At 47.8% G+C, this 21410-nt stretch overlaps 1 protein-coding gene across 1 annotated transcript; it reads left to right on the plus strand.

The window, feature by feature from the left end:
* The first annotated feature begins 1483 nt into the window (after positions 1-1483).
* On the plus strand, positions 1484-18099 carry LOC120942973 (microfibril-associated glycoprotein 4-like). Its single transcript, XM_040355983.1, has 6 exons — positions 1484-1618; positions 1843-1930; positions 11362-11507; positions 11600-11696; positions 16295-16477; positions 17629-18099. Exons 1-6 carry the CDS (start codon positions 1613-1615, stop codon positions 17874-17876), a joined length of 768 nt encoding a protein of 255 aa, XP_040211917.1. The 5' UTR covers positions 1484-1612; the 3' UTR covers positions 17877-18099.
* The last annotated feature ends 3311 nt before the right edge of the window (positions 18100-21410 follow it).

Here is a 21410-nt window from a genome sequence, read left to right on the forward strand (position 1 = left end):
TGGCAGTGTTATAATAAGATCACCATTGTTTTCATATTTAATGTGCGCTTTTCTTGGGGGGGGGGGAGGGAGCTTGCAGCAGGTTGAACTTTTCCCATGGCTGGCCGTGTTCACCTGGGAGGCAACATGATACAGTCCAGAGTTCCTCCACCTATCAGGGTTACGGCCATGTCCCACGTCTCTGGGGGATCCCAGTCTACAAGAAATCTGAGTTCCAGCCAAACTTGTCACTTGTGATTTATGGAGCCGTGTTCTGGGTGGGAAGGGGTCCCATACGAGGCTGAGCCAGGAGCTAAGAGGTCACCCTAATGAAAACTTTCCAAACGTTCCCTCCACCCAACTAAAGGATTGCTGTTTACTCTTCATCAGTCCAACCCAAGGACTCTTCAGACATCGATCTCTAACCCTTCACTGCCCTCAACTCCCCATTCTTATCATTCCTTTCCCTAAAATTATTTGTCTGCTTTAAATCTGACCTCCGGCCCCCCATTCAGTCTTCCACGGTTGTACTGGCTCCTCTCCCGTATGGAAATGGCTGACTCTGATTTCACTGATGGAAACTACATGTCATGATTATCACCTTTAGGAAGACTGCCTATGGAAATACCATGCAGCCATCCATGGAGTTCACAATATCAACTTCAGTCAATAACTAAACATATAGGCCCAGATTCTCGTAGATGGGCGTAAAAAACTCAGCGGGCGTAACGTATCTCATTTACGTTACGCCGCCGCAAGTTTTACAGGCAAGTGCTTTATTCACAAAGAACTTGCCTGTAAAGTTGCGGCGGCGTAGCGTAAATCACCCGGCGCAAGCCCGCCTAATTCAAATTAGCCGGGTAGGGGGCGTGGAGCATTTAAATTAAGCGCGTTCCCGCGCCGAACGTACTGCGCATGCGCCGTCCGAAAAATATCCCAGGGTGCATTGCTCCAAATGACGTCGCAAGGACGTCATTGGTTTCGACGTGAACGTAAATGGCGTCCAGCCCCATTCACGGGCGACTTACGCATACGGCGTAAATTTACAAATTTTGACGCGGGAACGACGGCCATACTTAACATTGATTGCGCCTCATAGACCCAGGGGCAACTTTACGCCGGGACAAGCTCTATTTTTTGTTTACAGCGCAAAAAATAAAAACCGCTGAGGTGATCAAATACCACCAAAAGAAAGCTCTATTTGTGGGGGAAAAAGGACGCCAATGTTGTTTGGGAGCCACGTCGCACGATCGCGCAATTGTCAGTTAAAGCGACGCAGTGCCGAATCGCAAAAACTGGCCAGGTCCTTTAGCTGCATAATGGTCCGGGGCTTAAGTGGTTAAAGCCTCCAATTCTGGCTCATCTCCCCCCCATCTCCATCAGCATGTGTATGTCTTCCTATCTTCTCTCCATAGGCAGCCTTGTGCGTCTCGTTGTCTGCTGCAGCCTCACAATCCTGCATCCTGTGCACACAATTTGAACACCCCCCCCTTTTTATTTTTTTTTATCATTCCTCCCCTCAGATTAGAAAACCGGAGTAGCGAAGTCTCAGAAAGGAGGGATTCTCTGGACCAGACGCAACATATAAATACAAGACCTTAAATAGCAAACTAACACTCTGCAGACTGCAGGCATGGAGGTAAGGAGTCCAGGGGCTTCGCGCCTGCCAAACCTCCCTCCCGTTTCCAAGTTTTTCCAGCTGTGGTGGGGGGAGAACGACTAGGAATTAAGGGAGCCGGGGGGGGGAGGTGCAGCGAGGATCCCAATCATAAGGGTCACGTCTGGACTGATGGAGTAGCTGAGCCTCTTTAATACGAAGGGGGGATTTGAGGTTCCATCATAACTTTTTGGCTTTTTTTGCAGGTTCCGGGACACCTGGGTCTCCTCTTCCTTCTGTTGGTGGTCCTGAACCCGGCGCTGAGTCAGACTTCAAAGACGGACCACGAGAACGGTGAGTAGAGCCCAACGTCCCCGGGAAACAGCTGGATGGTCATTTGCTCCAAAAACCGAACCAAACAAAGCGGGTTTCTTGGGATGAGGTTTTGGATTGTTTTTGAGTTGTGACATCTGCACTGTAGCTGAACTGCACTCCCTGCTCTCCCCCCCAATCCAAGCGCGGCCAAAGACGAGCGCTCTGGCGATCGTTTCTCCCGGCGTTAACCCCCCTCTCTCCTCTTCTTTCGTATTGTTTTCTTCAAATGCATTTAGAACTAAACATTCCAACATGTGTGACATTAACATTCTGAGCAGGCTGAGTTTACGGAATCGCTTCCCTCTGGTTGTGTTTGGGGAACGGGCAGTAATTCGATCTCTAAATGACTCAATGCTTCTCGCTCACATCTGCACCGGGGGAAAGTCACTTTCTGGCCAAATTCCTCCGCAACGGCCAACCTTGTAGGCTTAGTGACACTCTGTTCTTTCTCCTGGTGAACTAGCGGTGGGCTTACCCCACCTGAGCACCGACGTCTCGTCACTCCCGACTAAGACTTTCTCTAAATCCACCTGAGGTCTGTAGCCCAGTCAGAGCCTCCAGGGCTGCTTCTTCCAAAAGATCTGCACCGGGGGAAAGTCACTTTCTGGCCAAATTCCTCCGCAACGGCCAACCTTGTAGGTTTAGTGACACTCTGTTCTTTCTCCTGGTGGACTAGCGGTGATGTTGGGCTTACCCCACCTGAGCACCGACGTCTCGTCACTCCCGACGAAGACTTTCTCGAAATCCACCTGAGGTCTGTAGCCCAGTCAGAGCCTCCAGGGCTGCTTCTTCCAAAAGGTCTGCACCGGGGGGAAAGTCACTTTCTGGCCAAATTCCTCCGCCACAGCCAACCTTGTAGGCTTAGTGACACTCTGTTCTTTCTCCTGGTGAACTAGCAGTGACGTTGGGCTTACCCCACCTGAGCACCGACGTCTCGTCACTCCTGAAGAAGACTTTCCGAAATCCACCTGAGGTCTGTATCCCAGTCAGAGCCTCCAGGGCTGCTTCTTCCAAAAGATCTGCACCGGGGGAAAGTCACTTTCTGGCCAAATTCCTCCGCAACGGCCAACCTTGTAGGTTTAGTGACACTCTGTTCTTTCTCCTGGTGGACTAGCGGTGATGTTGGGCTTACCCCACCTGAGCACCGACGTCTCGTCACTCCTGACCAAGACTTTCCGAAATCCACCTGAGGTCTGTAGACCAGTCAGAGCCTCCAGGGCTGTTTCTTTCAAAAGGTCTGCATCGGGGAAAAGTCACTTTCTGGCCAAATTCCTCCGCCACGGCCAACCTTGTTGGCTTAGTGACACTCTGTTCTTTCTTCTGGTGAACTAGCGGTCACGTTGGGCTTACCCCACCTGAGCACCGACGTCTCGTCACTCCTGAAGAAGACTTTCCGAAATCCACCTGAGGTCTGTAGCCCAGTCAGAGCCTCCAGGGCTGCTTTTCCAAAAAGTCTGCATCGGGGGGAAAGTCACTTTCTGGCCAAATTCCTCTGCAACGGCCAACCTTGTAGGCTTAGTGACACTCTGTTCTTTCTCTTGGTGAACTAGCCGTGACGTCGGGCTTACCCCACCTGAGCACCGACGTCTCGTCGCTCATGACGAAGACTTTCTGAAATCCACCTGAGGTCTGTAGCCCAGTCAGAGCCTCCAGGGCTGCTTCTTCCAAAAGATCTGCACCGGGGGGAAAGTCACTTTCTGGCCAAATTCCTCCGCAACGGCCAACCTTGTAGGTTTAGTCACACTCTGTTCTTTCTCCTGGTGGACTAGCGGTGATGTTGGGCTTACCCCACCTGAGCACCGACGTCTCGTCACTCCCGACGAAGACTTTCTCGAAATCCACCTGAGGTCTGTAGCCCAGTCAGAGCCTCCAGGGCTGCTTCTTCCAAAAGGTCTGTAGCCCAGTCAGAGCCTCCAGGGCTGCTTTTCCAAAAAGTCTGCATCGGGGGGAAAGTCACTTTCTGGCCAAATTCCTCTGCAACGGCCAACCTTGTAGGCTTAGTGACACTCTGTTCTTTCTCTTGGTGAACTAGCCGTGACGTCGGGCTTACCCCACCTGAGCACCGACGTCTCGTCGCTCCTGACGAAGACTTTCCGAAATCCACCTGAGGTCTGTAGCCCAGTCAGAGCCTCCAGGGCTGCTTCTTCCAAAAGATCTGCACCGGGGGGAAAGTCACTTTCTGGCCAAATTCCTCCGCAACGGCCAACCTTGTAGGCTTAGTGACACTCTGTTCTTTCTCCTGGTGAACTAGCGGTGATGTTGGGCTTACCCCACCTGAGCACCGACGTCTCGTCACTCCTGACGAAGACTTTCCGAAATCCACCTGAGGTCTGTAGCCCAGTCAGAGCCTCCAGGGCTGCTTCTTTCAAAAAGTCTGCATCAGTGGGAAAGTCACTTTCTGGCCAAATTCCTCTGCCACGGCCAACCTTGTAGGCTTAGTGACACTCTGTTCTTTCTCTTGGTGAACTAGCCGTGACGTCGGGCTTACCCCACCTGAGCACCGACGTCTCGTCGCTACTGACGAAGACTTTCCGAAATCCACCTGAGGTCTGTAGCCCAGTCAGAGCCTCCAGGGCTGCTTCTTCCAAAAGATCTGCACCGGGGGGAAAGTCACTTTCTGGCCAAATTCCCCGCAACGTCCAACCTTGTAGGCTTAGTGACACTCTGTTCTTTCTCCTGGTGAACTAGCGGTGACGTCGGGCTTACCCCACCTGAGCACCGACGTCTCGTCACTCCTGACGAAGACTTTCCGAAATCCACCTGAGGTCTGTAGCCCAGTCAGAGCCTCCAGGGCTGCTTCTTCCAAAAAGTCTGCATCGGGGGGGAAAGTTACTTCCTGGCCAAATTCCTCCGCAACGGCCAACCTTGTAGGCTTAGTGACACTCTGTTCTTTCTCCTGGTGAACTAGCGGTGACGTCGGGCTTACCCCACCTGAGCACCGACGTCTCGTCACTCCTGGCGAAGACTTTCCGAAATCCACCTGAGGTCTGTAGCCCAGTCAGAGCCTCCAGGGCTGCTTCTTCCAAAAAGTCTGCATCGGGGGGAAAGTCACTTTCTGGCCAAATTCCTCCGCAACGGCCAACCTTGTAGGCTTAGTGACACTCTGTTCTTTCTCCTGGTGAACTAGCGGTGACGTCGGGCTTACCCCACCTGAGCACCGACGTCTCGTCACTCCTGACGAAGACTATCCGAAATCCACCTGAGGTCTGTAGCCCAGTCAGAGCCTCCAGGGCTGCTTCTTCCAAAAGATCTGCACCGGGGGGAAAGTCACTTTCTGGCCAAATTCCTCCGCAACGGCCAACCTTGTAGGCTTAGTGACACTCTGTTCTTTCTCCTGGTGAACTAGCGGTGACGTCGGGCTTACCCCACCTGAGCACCGACGTCTCGTCACTCCTGACGAAGACTTTCCGAAATCCACCTGAGGGGTCTGTAGCCCAGTCAGAGCCTCCAGGGCTGCTTCTTCCAAAGGGTCCGAGTATGTACGTCTAGCGGAGTCTCAGAACATTTACTGAATTCCATCAATTTGGAAGGGGGCCAACAGAGTAGGAACAATGATTGGAACTCTGTGCGTAGAAGTGACCAGACTGATCTCTCTGACAGGACTTGATGTTGGAAGCCCACAGGGGCCCACAGGGGCAAGTCCTACCCCTTTGCTGCCAGAGACATTTTTTCATTTTTTGCACATGTGTTTAAAACATCATTTTCGGCCTGAAGACAAAACACTTCATAAAATATGATTGTTACAAAATGTTTAGGACTGAAGATGACATAAAATACGCAAATTATGATATTGTTTCTGAAGGAAGACGCACTAGAGTAGTGGTCTCCAAACTGCAGCCCTTTGCTTGCCTTTATCCGGCCCTTGAGGCAGTATTCCTGCCATTGACACTGACAATGGGGCATGATTTCTGCCACTGACACCAACAATGGGGCATTATTCCTGCCATTGACACTGACAATGGGGCATGATTTCTGCCTCTGACACCAACAATGGGGCATAATTCCTGCCACTGATATCGACAATGGGGCATAATTCCTGCCACTGACACCAACAATGGAGCATAATTCCTGCTACTGACACCAACAATGGGGCATAATTCCTGCCGCTGATACTCACAATATGGCATAATTCCTGCTACTGACACCAACAATGGGGCATAATTCCTGCTACTGATACTCACAATATGGCATAATTCCTGCTACTGACACCAACAATGGGGCATAATTCATACCACTGATACCAACAATATGGCATAATTCCTGCTACTGACACCAACAATGGGGCATAATTCATGCCACTGATATCGACAATATGGCATAATTCCTGCCACTTACACCAACAATGGGGCATAATTCCTGCTACTGATACTCACAATATGGCATAATTCCTGCTACTGACACCAACAATGGGGCATAATTCCTGCTACTGATACTCACAATATGGCATAATTCCTGCTACTGACACCAACAATATGGCATAATTCCTGCCACTGATGCCGACAATGATGCAACATTTTTGCCACTTACACCAACAATTGGGCATAATTCATGCCACTGATACCAACAATATGGAATAATTCCTGCTACTGACCACTAGGGGCATAGGATGACTGAGAAATTACATCTTGGACTACCTGAGATTGGATTATTAAGTGGTCTTGCATAGCAAGAGCACTTATTGTAATCTCACATATATATTATTATTCTTATTATAGCCAAATTTGCCACCCTAACTCCTCCCACAGTTTTTACACTACATAGACGAGTAATATATCGAATCGTGCGGATTGTTCCCGATCGGTGGGCTATTACGTTGTGGAACGTTTTGCCAAATCGTTCGCGAAATATCGTCATTTTTGCGGCAAAATTTTCCCATAGGAATGAATGGGGAGAGGTACAGTGTGGAATGTCAGAAACGGAAAAATCAGCACATGATTTGTAAACTGCGACCACTCCCTCATTTTCAAGCCGACCTACACAAATCTTATATCAAAACGTTCAGCTATCCCTGCTGCCACCAGATGTGTTCACGGCTACGTGATTGATCAAACCGTTTTCACAATATGATAATTTGTTTGCAACCTACGCCATCCATTATTTCAATGGAAGTCAATGGAGGTCAAGGTTTAGAAAACTAAAATCTGCTTTGGAATTTGTAAACTGCGACTGTGCCTTCAATTTTATTATTTCAGAGACATACTATACATCAAAATGTAGGTCTGGGTCTTGTGATTCGTAAAATATAAAGATATTCGCTGTGCGATTTATAGTTTTTAAAATACAACAATTTGAAGGACAAATATTAAAAAATAAATCCAGGATCTGAGAATCTGCCTAGAGTGTGTTTGCATATGTTTACATTTGGTTTCCTAGGAGACGCTGAGGTAATTAAAAGTCCTCACAGCTGTAAGGGGATTATATAGCTCCTCCCACACAGTTGTGAGGTGTTTTCTGTGAGGTGAGTTCTGTGAGGTAAATACCTTCATACACACAGCTGTGAGGTAGCTGTGAGGCGTTTTCTGTGAGGTAAATACCTTCATACACACAGTTGCGAGGTAGTTGTGAGGCGTTTTCTGTGAGGTAAATACCTTCATACACACAGCTGTGAGGTAGCTGTGAGGCGTTTTCTGTGAGGTAAATACCTTCATACACACAGTTGCGAGGTAGTTGTGAGGCGTTTTCTGTGAGGTAAATACCTTCATACACACAGTTGTGAGGTAGTTGTGAGGTGTTTTCTGTGAGGTAAATACCTTCATACACACAGTTGTGAGGTAGTTGTGAGGTGTTTTCTGTGAGGTGTTTTTTTGTGAGGTGAGTTCTGTGAGGTAAATACCTTCATACACACAGTTGTGAGGTGTTTTCTGTGAGGTAAATACCTTCATACACACAGTTGTGAGGTAGTTGTGAGGTGTTTTCTGTGAGGTAAATACCTTAATTTGAAGGACAAGTATTCAAAAAACATTCCTCAATTTCTGCTGTGTTTACAGAGAGCCTGCAAACCAAACAATTGGTTTCCTAGGAAACGCTGAGGAGTTTAATAACACCTCACAAACAGTTGTGAGGTGAGTTGGCTCCTCCCACACAAGGCTGAGGGAACTTTCCTCTGCTAGCAAGGGTCTCAAACTGGTGGCCCTCCAGCTGTTGTAAAACTACAAGTCCCATCATGCCTCTGCCTGTGGGAGTCATGCTGGTAACTGTCATTCTTGCAATGCCTCATTGGACTTGTAGTTTTGCAACAGCTGGAGGGCCGCCAGTTTGAGACGCCTGGCAGAGGCTGCTTGCATATGTTTACATTGGTTTCCTAGGAGACGCTGAGGTAAAATCCTTCATACACACATCTGTGAGGGCTTTCTATAGCTCCTCCCACACACTGTGAGGTGATATGGCTCAGTTTTTTTTGGCTCTGCGTAACTTCTGCATGCTCTGCATATAGCAACCATGCATAGCAACCAGTCCATAGCAACCAGTCCATAGCAACCGTCCATAGCAACCAGTCCCTAGCAACCAGTCCCTAGCAACCGTCCATAGCAACCAGTCCCTAGCAACCAGTCCCTAGCAACCAGTCCCTAGCAACCAGTCCATAGCAACCAGTCCCTAGCAACCAGTCCCTAGCAACCGTCCATAGCAACCAGTCCCTAGCAACCAGTCCCTAGCAACCAGTCCCTAGCAACCACTCCATAGCAACCACTCCATAGCAACCACTCCATAGCAACCAGTCCCTAGCAACCAGTCCCTAGCAACCAGTCCATAGCAACCAGTCCCTAGCAACCAGTCCCTAGCAACCAGTCCCTAGCAACCAGTCCATAGCAACCGTCCATAGCAACCAGTCCATAGCAACCAGTCCATAGCAACCACTCCCTAGCAACCGCAACCAGTCCCTAGCAACCAGTCCCTAGCAACCAATCCCTAGCAACCAGTCCATAGCAACCGTCCATAGCAACCAGTCCCTAGCAACCAGTCCATAGCAACCAGTCCATAGCAACCAGTCCATAGCAACCACTCCCTAGCAACCACTCCATAGCAACCACTCCATAGCAACCAGTCCCTAGCAACCAATCCATAGCAACCAGTCCATAGCAACCAGTCCATAGCAACCAGTCCATAGCAACCGTCCATAGCAACCAGTCCATAGCAACCGTCCATAGCAACCAGTCCCTAGCAACCAGTCCATAGCAACCAGTCCCTAGCAACCAGTCCATAGCAACCCTCCATAGCAACCACTCCATAGCAAACGTCTATAGCAACCAGTCCAAAGCAACCGTCCATACCAACCACTCCATAGCAACCAGTCCATAGCAACTGTCCATAGCAACTGTCCATAGCAACCATTCCATAGCAACCCTCCATAGCAACTCTCCATAGCAACCACTCCATAGCAACCAGTCCATAGCAACCGTCCATAGCAACCCATCCATAGCCATCAGTCCATAGCAACCCTCCATAGCAACCAGTCCATAGCAACCCTCCATAGCAACCAGTCCATAGCAACCAGTCCATAGCAACCCTCCATAGCAACCCTCCATAGCAACCACTCCATAGCAACCCTCCATAGCAACCACTCCATAGCAACCCTCCATAGCAACCACTCCATAGCAACCACTCCATAGCAACCGTCTATAGCAACCAGTCTATTGCAACCAGTCCATAGCAACCGTCCATAGCAACCAGTCCATAGGAACCAATCCAGAGCAACCGTCCATACCAACCACTCCATAGCAACCAGTCCATAGCAACCAGTCCATAGCAACCGTCCATAGCCATCAGTCTATAGCAACCAGTCCATAGCAACTAGTCCATAGCAACCCTCCATAGCAGCCAGTTTTTGATGGGGCAAATAGGATGGTGCAGTTTTGATGGTGCAGTTTTGATGGGCTAGTTTTTGATGGAGCAGTTTTTGATGGGACAATGGACCGAATTGGATCGACACACGGTTGGATCACATTTACATCTCCAGGGGCACCGTCTCCAGTCAGGAGTATTGGTGGAGGCAAGACCACGCCGCACAATTTCCCCAGAAATTGTATCTTTTCTAGTTATGTAATTATTATCCACAATATATTCCAGGATATCTGTAAAGAACTATTTACTGTTTGTTGATTCTGAACTCAACAGGTTAATTGTAAGAGTGACTCATTCATACTGTTGGGACACATACTGTTAGATGCTAAAGTCACCAACTCCGGCTATCTGTCTGTTCTCTGTGCTAATTGACTCTGTTACTGTGTGAAGATGTCCCGTGTTTACACTTATGATAATGTGTATTGTATAGCAGGTGAGCGAGGAGACGTGACGTCTACCCTGAAAGGTCATATCTATGAGTCGCCTAGTCTGGGTAAATGATTAGTTAATTAGCTCATGTTAATTTATGTTCTGGTTACCTCCTCTTTAAACAGTATATAAGGCTGTATTCTTGGTTCTATTAAACACTCTGGGCCAGATTCACAGAAGAGATACGACGGATGTATCTCCTGATACACCGTCCTATCTCTGAGATCCGACGGTCGGATCTATGCGACTGATTCATAAGATCTCCCTTAGATCCGACTGGTGTAAGTGACTTACACCGTCGGATCTTAGGCTGCAATCTTTCGCTGTCCGCTAGGTGGCGTTTCGTGTTTTACTCGCAACGATTATGCAAATGAGGAGATACGCCGATTCAGAAACGAACGCCCGCCCGTCGCTTTTTTTTTACGTCGTTTGCATTCGGCTTTTTCCGGCGGATAGTTACCCCTGCTATATGCGGCGTATCCTATGTTAAGTATGGCCGTCGTTCCCGCATCGAGATTAGAATTTTTACGTCGTTTGCGTAAGTCGGTCACGAATACGGATGGCCGTAATTTACGCTAACGCCGAAAACAATGACGTCCTAGCGACGTCATTTGGAGCATGCGCACTGGGAAATTTTGCCGGCGGCGCATGCGCAGTTAAATCGGCAGGGGGCCGCGCCTGATTTAAATTGTACACTCCCCCTAGCCACGGAATTTGAATTCCGCCGGGGGAGTTACGATCCGCCGGCGCAAGTTTGGAGGTAAGTGCTTTGTGAATACTGCACTAGCCTCGCAAAATTGCACCGGCGGATCGTAAATCACATAGATTACGCGGATCTAAACATCCGCTAATCTATGTGAATATAGCCCTCTATGTTCAGCAAGTCTCGTCTCGTTGTGTGCTTGTGAGCAGCTGGAATATCTGATATCTATATCCAGACTTATGACGGAAGCACTCAAGCGGAGTGTGGGACGTTCCGTTACAGCTACGAATTCCAGTTACAACCAAAAGCGATACAAATGATATTGGGCCTCCCATATAGTGACCATTGTGGACAATCTATCTATTGTCTGTGTAGTTAATTGCGTATTAAGTTGTATTATAATGACCACACACGATTTTCTCCTGGTGTCTTTGCACAGGTTCAGACACTCAATATCCAATAGACTGTGAGGACGTCCATGACCAAGGGGCCGATGCCGATGGAGTCTATGTGATATACCCATCGGGGCCATCCAGCGCTGTGCCAGTATATTGTGATATGACTACCGATGATGGGAAATGGACGGTGAGATTCATTGATTTGCTACCTGCATAAAGGCCATTTTCTCAATTTACTTTGTGCCGACTAATTTATTATCTTAAAACTGTCCCCTTCAGGTGATCCAAAAGAGGTCCAATGGTACTATGAGCTTCTTCCGTGGCTACTCCGACTATAAGACAGGGTTTGGCCGAGCAGATGGAGAGTACTGGTTAGGTGAGTGTGCAAGTACAAGCAAAAGCCAAATTTACACTATGGGCCAGATTCTCAAAGGGCTTACGACGGCGCAACGCCATTTGCGCCGTCTTAAGTCCTAATCTGGCTCGGCGTATCTATGCGACTGATTCTTAGAATCAGTTACGCATAGATATCCATTAGATCTGACAGGCGTAAGGCTCTTACGCTGTCGGATCTTAGATGCAATATTTTTTCCCGCCGCTAGGTGTCGCCGACGTCGTTTTCCCCGTCGTCTATGCAAATTAGCTATTTACGCGAGATTCCCGAACGTACGCGCGATCGACGCAGTGAATTTACGACGTTTCCGTAGCTTTTGCGAGACGTAAAGTTGCCCCTGCTATATGAGGGACAACCAATGTTAAGTATGGCCGTCGTTCCCGCGTCGAAATTTAAAAATGTACATCGTTTGCGTAAGTCGTCCGTGAATGGCGCTGGACGCCATTTACGTTAAAGTCGAAACCAATGACGTCCTTGCGACGTCATTTAGCGCAATGCACGTCGGGAAATTTTTGGGACGGCGCATGCGCAGTACGATCAACGCGGGAATGCGCCTAATTTAAATGATCCACGCCCCCTACCTGGATCATTTGAATTAGGCGGGCTTGCGCCGGAGGATTTACGCTACGCCGCCGCAACTTTACAGGCAAGTGCTTTGTGAATCAAGCACTTGCCCGTAAAACTTGCGGCCGCGTAACGTAAACGAGATACGTTACGCCGCCGTAGTTTTACTCCATTCTACGAGAATCTGGCCCTATATGGCTAAACTTTGTGGACCAACACACCGACCTCTATATTACCAAAGGTACGTGGACCACTCTTCCAATGAGTGAAGATAGTGAAGATTACTGTTAATGCTACAGCATACAAAAACATTATACACAATTGTGCTCCACCAACCTTGTGGTGACATTGAGGAGAAGACCCTTCTCTGTTGCAGCAGGACGTTGGCCTGTGTACAAAGCCAGCTCCATAAAGACACGGTTTGATGAGTTTGGTGTGGAGGAACTCAAGTGGGCTAGATTATCTCAACTCTGTTGAATACTTTTAGGATGAACTGGAACGCACACGGTCGGAATATCCGACAACAAATGTTCGATGTGAGCTTGTTGTCGGAAATTCCGACCGTGTGTAGGCTCCAGTGTTGCCAACCGTCTGTATTTTTACGGACAGTTCGTAAAAACGGGCACTTTTTCCCCCCGTTCGTAAATGTCCCTGGTTGCGGAAATGTGCAAGTAAAAATAGCCGAGATCGGTTCGGCTTGAAACTGCGCATAGAGGTTGGAGGCAAGGGGTGATTGGAGGCAGGGGGTGATGGTGGCTGTGGTGGCACCGCAGAAGGGGGATGGAGGCAGGGGGTGATTGGAGGCACCACACAGGGGGATGGAGGCAGGGGACAATGGAGACAGGGGGCCTGGGGAAGATTGGAGGCAGGGGGAGATTGGAGGTAGAGGGAGATGGGAGGCAGAGGGAGATGGGAGGCACCGCAGAGGGGGGTGAAGGCAGGGGGTGATGTGACTAAATAATTTGCCCTTATTATATCGAAAATAACAAAAATATGTTTTTTTTACCTTAATATCTACCTTAAATCACATTGCTATTTGCCTAGCGTACTTGTTTGTAGCCTAAATACTGAAATTTGGTCCGTCTTTTACTCCCAACAATGTATTAACTGTGAATGGGATACAGATAAGGGTCTGGCATTGATCTTGGGGGGACCCCCACGCCATTTTTATTTTGGTGTGGTGGTTCCCCTTCAGATCCATACCAGCAGGGCCAATCCTAGGGTCACAGATGCCTGGGTGCAGAAATATTTCTGACACCCCCACATGGGCGTGGTCATCTTACCAACTCCTCCCCTTTACAAATGTTTCTATGGCAACAACTCAAACACAGAGATGCTCCCCTAACACGGACAAAGAGAACACGTCAGGCACAGACCTCCTCCCGGCGATGTCGCTGCACGGCTGGTCTCCTCTGACAGGAGGAGGGAGGGGGGACGGGCTTGGGCAGGAAACACAGTGGCAGTGGCGGTGACCGGAGGGAGGAGCCGCCTCTGGACATGGACAAGGAGAGGAAGAGGGAGGGGAGCACTGTGGCGCTTCAGTGCCCCCACCTCTGTGGCGCCTGGGTGCACTGCACCCCACACACCTGCCTAGGATCAGCCCTGCATACCGGACCGAAGGGTCTGGTATCTTCTTGGGGTGGAACCTCACGCCAATTTTATTTTTTATTTTTGCGGGGTTCCCCCCTCAAGATTCTCAGCACATAAGTCGCACTGCAAGTCGGATCATCTTGATCCGACTTCTGGTGCGACTTCTATTCAAATCAATGGACTCCCATAGGAACCATTGATTTTGAATAGAGACAGCGAAACACGGCTGAATGCCAGCGCGGCTAAACGTGCATTGAATTCAATAAAATCGCGTTTTAACCACCACTTTTTTCCTGGCGTCTGTACTGGCTTTACAGCCCATTTTTTAAAACGTCCGTGGGCATGTAGCCTTAAGAATGGGGCCCAACTTAAAGCAGAGTTCCACCCAAAAATTGAACTTCCGCTTTTCGGAACCCCCTTTTTTATTTGTTTTCGTTTGTTTGCTGCATTTGTAGCTGCTGGCTTTTAAAAAAATTGGTGGACCTCCGCTTTAAGATCTTGGACCCAGGCCCCTGGAATTCAGGATGCCCCCTCTGATTGGGCAGATATGAAGTTATCTATATAAGAGAAACAAGAACATCTAAGCAGACTTTAGCAGAACAAGACTGGTGATCTACTTTTAAAACGTGGCCTGGCATTAAAATAGAAAACAAAATGGGATTGTTTTTTAATAGAACAATTCCACAGTGATGACGTGCTGAACATTTTGCTGCCAGAACACGCTTGGAATTGAAGTTCTGAGTTTGTTATTTCATTGTTTTTCTGCCCTATTTTAGGTTTGTTTGTAAACGGCATACCGGTGTTGTAGATTATGTTCCTGCTAAGGACAGGGTTTCGAGGCACTCTGTCCTCAGAGCTTGTCCTCCTTTAATTGTGGCTGGTACTGTTATATACTTGTGTTTTTCATATACCGTATATACTCAAGTATAAGCCAAGTTTTTGAGCACATTTTTTTGTGCTGAAAATGCCCCCCTTGGCGTATACTCGAGTCACCTTTTTGCGCCTGATATTCGGAATTTGAGGACCCGGTACCGGCCGGCTGTAGGTCACCTGGACCCCAAACTTGGCACACATATAGCCCCAAAGTTTGTTGTCCGGGGGACCTACGGCCGGGGAGCACCGATTTTTCAAATTCGGGCACCCCTTCCATAGACTCCCATGTTAAACGGTAATTTCTCCAGTAAATTTGGGGACCTGGTATCGGCCGGCTGTAAGTTCTCTGGACCCGAAACTAGGCACACATGTAGCCCCAGTTCTCCTCTACAAGTGTGCAAAGTTTGCTGTCTGGGGGACTTATGGCCAGGGAGCACCGATTGTTCAAACCCGGGCACCCCTTCTATATACTCCCATGTTAAACGTAAGTCTAGGCACAGTGAGGCATGGGCACAGTGAGGCATGGGCACAGTGAGGCATGGGCACAGTGAGGCATGCACATGGGCACAGTGAGGCACAGTGAGGCATGCAGATGGACACCCTAGGCTTATACTCGAGTCAATACATTTTCCCAGTTTTTTGTGGTAAAATTAGGTGCCTCGGTTTATATTCGGGTCGGCTTATATTCGGGTCGGCTTATACTCGAGTATATACTGTATATCATATACAAATGTAAGTGCTGTGACTTTTTCCTTTTACTCTGCTGAGCTCCACACTTACTATTTACTTACTCGACACCAGACTTTTCTTAAAGGGGTTGTAAACCTTTGTGTTGTTTCTGCATTAAGGTGAAAAAACACTGTGCAATCTCTGGGCCCCCCCTCCCACGAGCCCCCGTTTTACTTACCTGAGCCCCGAATCTCCGTGGCCAAGATCCCGTGTTGCTTTCCCCAGCTCTTGTGGGCTCTTCATTGGATAATCGATAGCAGCGCAGCCATTGGCTCCCGCTGCTGTCAATCAAATCAATGACGCGGCGCGCCGGGGGGCGGGGCCGAGTGATACAGTCGGCGGCTATGGCCGCCGACTGTATCACACGTGAGCGTGTCCGCAAGCTAACCCCCTTGGGAGACAGCTTCCCATAAGGAGGTTAGCTGATGCGGGGAGCAGCCGAGACAGCCGCCGAGGGACCCCAGAAGATGAGGATCGGGGCCGCTCTGTGCAAAACAAACTGCACAGTGGAGGTAAGTAGGGTATGTTTGTTATTAAAAAAATAAATAAAAATAAACCTTTACAACCCCTTTAACCTTTTATCCACAGAGGAACCCTTAAAATAATTTTCAGGTCTCAGGAAACCTCTGCTAAGATGAATACATCAGAGGCCATTGGGAAAATGCCCCCTACATTGGTGGTCAGTGTGAAGAATGCCCCCCCCTTACAGTGGTGGTGAGAATGCCACCCTTACAGACAGCTTAACAGATTTTTGGGGTGATACTGCTGGCTCTACCACGTGGCACTGGACCCAAAACTCTTTATATTTTTATTTCCTCCCCCAGGACTGCACAATATTTATCAGCTGACTCTACGGAAAAAGTATGAGCTGAGAGTAGACCTGGGTGATTTTGAAGGCAACAGGACCTACGCCAAGTACGCAGATTTTGCTCTTTCCCCCAACGCTATCAACCCAGAGGAGGATGGGTACACCTTATACGTGGAGGGGTTCACTGATGGTGGGGCAGGTAAGTAGGAACTAATTGAACAAAATATATCAGTTCAAAAAGTCTAGCACTTTGAATCTCCAAGACGATCACTTCAATCCCTAACAGATGACTTCAATCCCCCATCAGGTAATTACTGCATGCCCAAAAATTCCAATCTCTCAGACTCTTACCAGATCAGCTGACCCAAACATAAGTAAATGGGTCCAATAAAGCTTTAATCCCCCCCCCCCAACCCTCCTATGTCTTCTTTATTATTCGTATCTCCTCTCTAGTGTTCCCCAAAAAAAGAAAGCTCATCCAGTGTGATACCTTCCATGTTATTGCTTGATTTATAATATTTATATCATTTTGCTCACATGTGCGTGTTTTCAACGTGATGCATGTTACCAGAAAACAAACTTTGTAGCATAAAATCAATTCTTTCTCCAAACCACCTTTAAGTCCTGAATCTTCCTCTTGGCAATATCTCCCAAGAAAATAAAAACTCAATAGTGTAGTACTTCCAAAACAAACATATATATATAAATTTCCTTTATTGTGCTCACATAAACCCGTGCTTTTGTAAGTGCCAAACAAGTGACCCAATTCATTCAACTACAGTACACCTTACCCCGAACAACCCCTATGACACAGGGTTGGGTGATCTTGCTTTTAACTTCATTGTTTATGAACTTGCTTCTCTGGTGATAAAATACTCAGCTCCTTATAAACAGTTAAAAAAGAAAATTAAACGAATAGTGCAGAAAATCCCATCCAAATTGCATTTAATAAAGTCAAAATTCTCACATAGGCAGTGAAGTAAATATGCAATATTGTACAATCTAATATAACTATTGCATACAAGTATTAATTGCCTATCCATTTAACTTGGCTAATCTAAAGAGTCGGATAAGCACAATGATATAACTAACACAGCCGCTTAGTAAACAATGTTACATTTATTTCCCAAGAAAATAGGAATATCACAAAATAAGGGAGGACTGCACTAAGGTAAAGGAAGCTATTTAGGGAAAAAATACCCCTTTAAAAGTGGGGTATTCCTGTACTTCTCCTTTCATATCATCTGCTCTTTTCTCTCAAAAGAACACAGCATCAACATATACTGTAAATAAATGTCCGTCCACACTGATTTCTGAATGTTGTATTTAAGACATGTTGTTCTCCTACAGGGGATTCTTTGACCTACCATAATGGAATGAAGTTCTCTACCTACGACAATGACCGTGATGTCTTCCTTCAGAACTGTGCCTCCCTCTCAGCTGGAGGGTTCTGGTACCGAGCTTGCCACCTGGCTAACTTGAATGGGCCGTATCTGCGGGGGGCCCACCTGTCCTATGGCAGCGGAGTCATCTGGTCTCAGTGGCGAGGTCTTTATTATTCCCTGAAGTCCACTGAGATGAAGATACGTCGTGTGTGAGACCCCCTTGGTTTGGTCCAAGACATGTGATGTCTACTGCCTGTAGGACCTATGACTTCCTTTCTGTTTTATCTTATTGTCCTCCAAACACAGGCAACCACCAACCACCCCATGAGATATTTAATCTTTGACCTTTTCCCCCAAAAACTGTAATATTTTCCATGACTTGATACTTTGTATCTCAAGAAAGACCCTGATGATGGAACATCATCTTGATTCCAAATCTTAGCCAGTTATATTCCTTAAAGCACTAGTTGTTAGGAACCTCAAGGGTAAGTAAGGGGCAGGAGGTCTGGGATTCTGAGTGCAGGTTCTCCCCTAGAGGAAACAATGACACGTTTCCCAAAGAAAATTGAGCCAATGAGTAAATTGATCTGTCTTGCCGATCCTGTTTGATACAGGCCAAATTTTGGTTTAAGTGGATCGATTCACTCAGGGCCGTCTTTAATGTTGATTGCACCCTGGGCAAAACATTTCTTGGGGCCCCCTCCTATGCAATTTTGCTCTACACCTGCTCTGAGACATACATTAAATATCAGCTAGACCTAAAATCAGTTTACTGTATCAGATCAGGCAGTGATTGTGATTGGTTGCCAGAGGCTACAGCATATCATTACCACTTACAGACTGGTTGCTAGAGGTTACAGCACACATTACGGCTCACTGATTAGTTGCTAGAGGTTACAGCACATGATTTCTTCTTGCTGATTGGTTGCTAGAGATTACTGTACAGTAATACTGCTCACTGATTGGTTGCTAGAGGTTACAGCACATGATTTCTTCTTGTTGATTGGTTGCTAGAGATTACTGTACAGTAATACTGCTCGCTGATTGGTTGCTAGAGGTTACAGCACATGATTTCTTCTTGTTGGTTGGTTGCTAGAGATGACTGTACAGTAATACTGCTCACTGATTGGTTGCTAGAGGCTACAGCACATGATTTCTTCTTGCTGATTGGTTGCTAGAGATTACTGTACAGCAATACTGCTCACTGGTTGCTAGAGGTTACAGTACATGATTTCTTCTTGCTGGTTGGTTGCTAGAGATGACTGTACAGCAATACTGCTCACTGATTGGTTGCTAGAGGTTACAGCGCATCATCTCTTCACTGCAGAGGGGCAGGATATACATATGAATGCCGCCTTTATTTACATATGAACTCTCCCATTATTTACATATGAATGGCAGTTATTTATATGTAAACACAGGGTCTGCAGGTGAGTCATCCGTACACAACAATAGGGCAGAGTTGGGCAGCATTAGTAGCAGCACTTCACACGGAGATATCAGGACTAAGGATGAGCTCTGGCGTGTTCGCATAGTACACGTGCAGAGCCCGCCAGGAAGTGTGCACGGCGCTGCGCTGATCACAGTCAGGGAGACATTTCACGATCCCTGCAGCCGAGCATCGGGACAATGTCTCCCTGACTGTGATTAGCGCAGCGCCGTGCACACTTCCTGGTGGGCTCTGCACGTGTACTTTTCGAACACGCCAGAGCTCATCCTTAAAGGGGTTTTTCACCTTTTTTTTAAGTTTATTAAAAGTCAGCAGCTGCAAAAAGTGTAGCTGCTGGCTTTTAATAAACTGACACTTACCTGCTCCACGGCTCCAGCGACGCGCCGGCCGGGGGTTCCGCTCCTCGCCCCCCCTCGCCGGCCAGCATCTTCATTCTTAGTGTGGGCACCCGGCAGTGACAGCTTTCGGCTTCACGGCCGGGCACCCACTGCACATGCGCGAGCGGCAGTGCGCATGCGCGAGCGGCACGGCGCCGTCCGATTGGACAGGCGCTCGCCTACAGGGAGGGGCTGTGAAAAGGCGATTAAGCTAATCGCCTTTCCAGCCCCTCGGCGGAAGGAGGAAGTGGGACAGGAAGTCCCCTTCTCCTGAAGCCCCCACTCCCCCCCCCCAAAAAAAAATGACATGCCAAATGTGGCATGTAAGGGGGCGAGGAGTGGGTTAAGCGGAAGTTCCATTTTTAGGTGGAACTCCTCTTTAATCAGGACACAGCAAAGGACTAAAACCTCAAGGCACAAGGGAATTTAAACTGGGATAGTTGGCAAGTATGAGGCAGCTGCTTTGGGCCCCACAACAATGACAGGGCCCAGGGCAGCTGCTCCTTTTGCCCCGCCTTAAAGACGGCCCTGGATTCACTCATCTCCAGACTCCAATGGACATTCATTATGGCAAGTTCCTTCAGTGCCATATTTCAGTGTTGCTGGTACCATCATTGGAGCCTTCCATGGTAAAATAATGAGTGGCACCATCACTCAACCATCCCTTGCTACAATGTTGTTAATCTTTTTCTTGAGCGTTCTTGACAACTTTATGGTGCTACTCTCAGATTCACGTGTGGGGAAGAACTGGCCCTTACCCTTTGAGATGAAGTTCCATTAGACAGTATTCTATGTCTGTTGTTTGCTTAGTAATCCCCTCTGCATGCCTTCATCCCTAATGTCCTCAGTGTCCAGTAGTTACCACTGCCATATAAAAGTATTTCCCCCCCCCCCCCAAAATGTGTATTTAAAAACTCATACAGGGACAAAAAGATTTGCACAGCATTACCTTCACATTAAAAGGAAAATAAACCTTGTTTATACACGAGACTGACGTTTCTTTTTCTTTTTTTACATTTTAAAATGGAGAACGTGTGCTTAGCTTAACCCTTGCAAGACAAAGCAACAGATTCACCTAAAGCACCTTTCCCCCAGAAGCACCTACACGCATCTCCAAAATGTGAATATCATCAAAAAGTTACTGGGGTAGATTCACGTACCTTTTACGGCAGCGTATCTCCAGATACGCCGCCGTAATTTGAAATCCGCGCCCGCGTATCGTTACGCCGATTCTCAAAGGCAGATACGCAAAAAAAAATAGGCTTCCTCCGCCGACGTAACTTGAATGCGGCGGCGTAGAATTGTGTGCAATATTACGTTGGCCGCTAGGTGGCGCTTCCGTTGTTTTCGGCGTAGAATATGCAAATTACCTAGATACGCCGATTCACAAACGTACGTACGCCCGGCGGTAGTTTTTTACGTCGTTTGCGTAAAGGCTTTTTCTGCGTAACGTTGCTCCTGCTATTAGGAGGCGCAGCCAATGTTAAGTATGGACGTCGTGCCCGCTTCGAAATTTGAATTATTTACGTCGTTTGCGTAAGTCGTTCGCGAATAGGGCTGGACGTAATTTACGTTCACGTCGAAACCAATACGTCGTTGCGCCGTACTTGGAAGCAATGCACACTAGGATATATACACGGACGGCGCATGCGCCGTCCGTACCAAACATCAATCACGTCAGGTCAACACACATTAACATAAAACACGCCCCTCCTTACACATTTGAATTACGCGCGCTTACGCCGGCCCCATTTACGCTACGCCGCCGCAACTTACGGAGCAAGTGCTTTGTGAATACTGCACTTGCTCCTGTAAGTTACGGCGGCGTAGCGTAAATACGATACGCTGCGCCGCCGTAAGAAGAAGCGCACGTACCTGAATCTACCCCACTTTATTTTAGTAATTCAATTCAAAAAGTGA

The sequence above is a fragment of the Rana temporaria genome, chromosome 6 (assembly GCF_905171775.1).
Source record: "Rana temporaria chromosome 6, aRanTem1.1, whole genome shotgun sequence".
NCBI classification, from domain to species: domain Eukaryota; kingdom Metazoa; phylum Chordata; class Amphibia; order Anura; family Ranidae; genus Rana; species Rana temporaria.

What these genes read in the sequence shown, in the direction of transcription:
- LOC120942973 (XM_040355983.1), top strand. An exon ending in AAAGACGGACCACGAGAACG is followed by an intron (nt 1,931 to 11,361) that starts GTGAGTAGAGCC and finishes GTCTTTGCACAG; the next exon opens with GTTCAGACACTCAATATCCA. An exon ending in GTTCACTGATGGTGGGGCAG is followed by an intron (nt 16,478 to 17,628) that starts GTAAGTAGGAAC and finishes GTTCTCCTACAG; the next exon opens with GGGATTCTTTGACCTACCAT.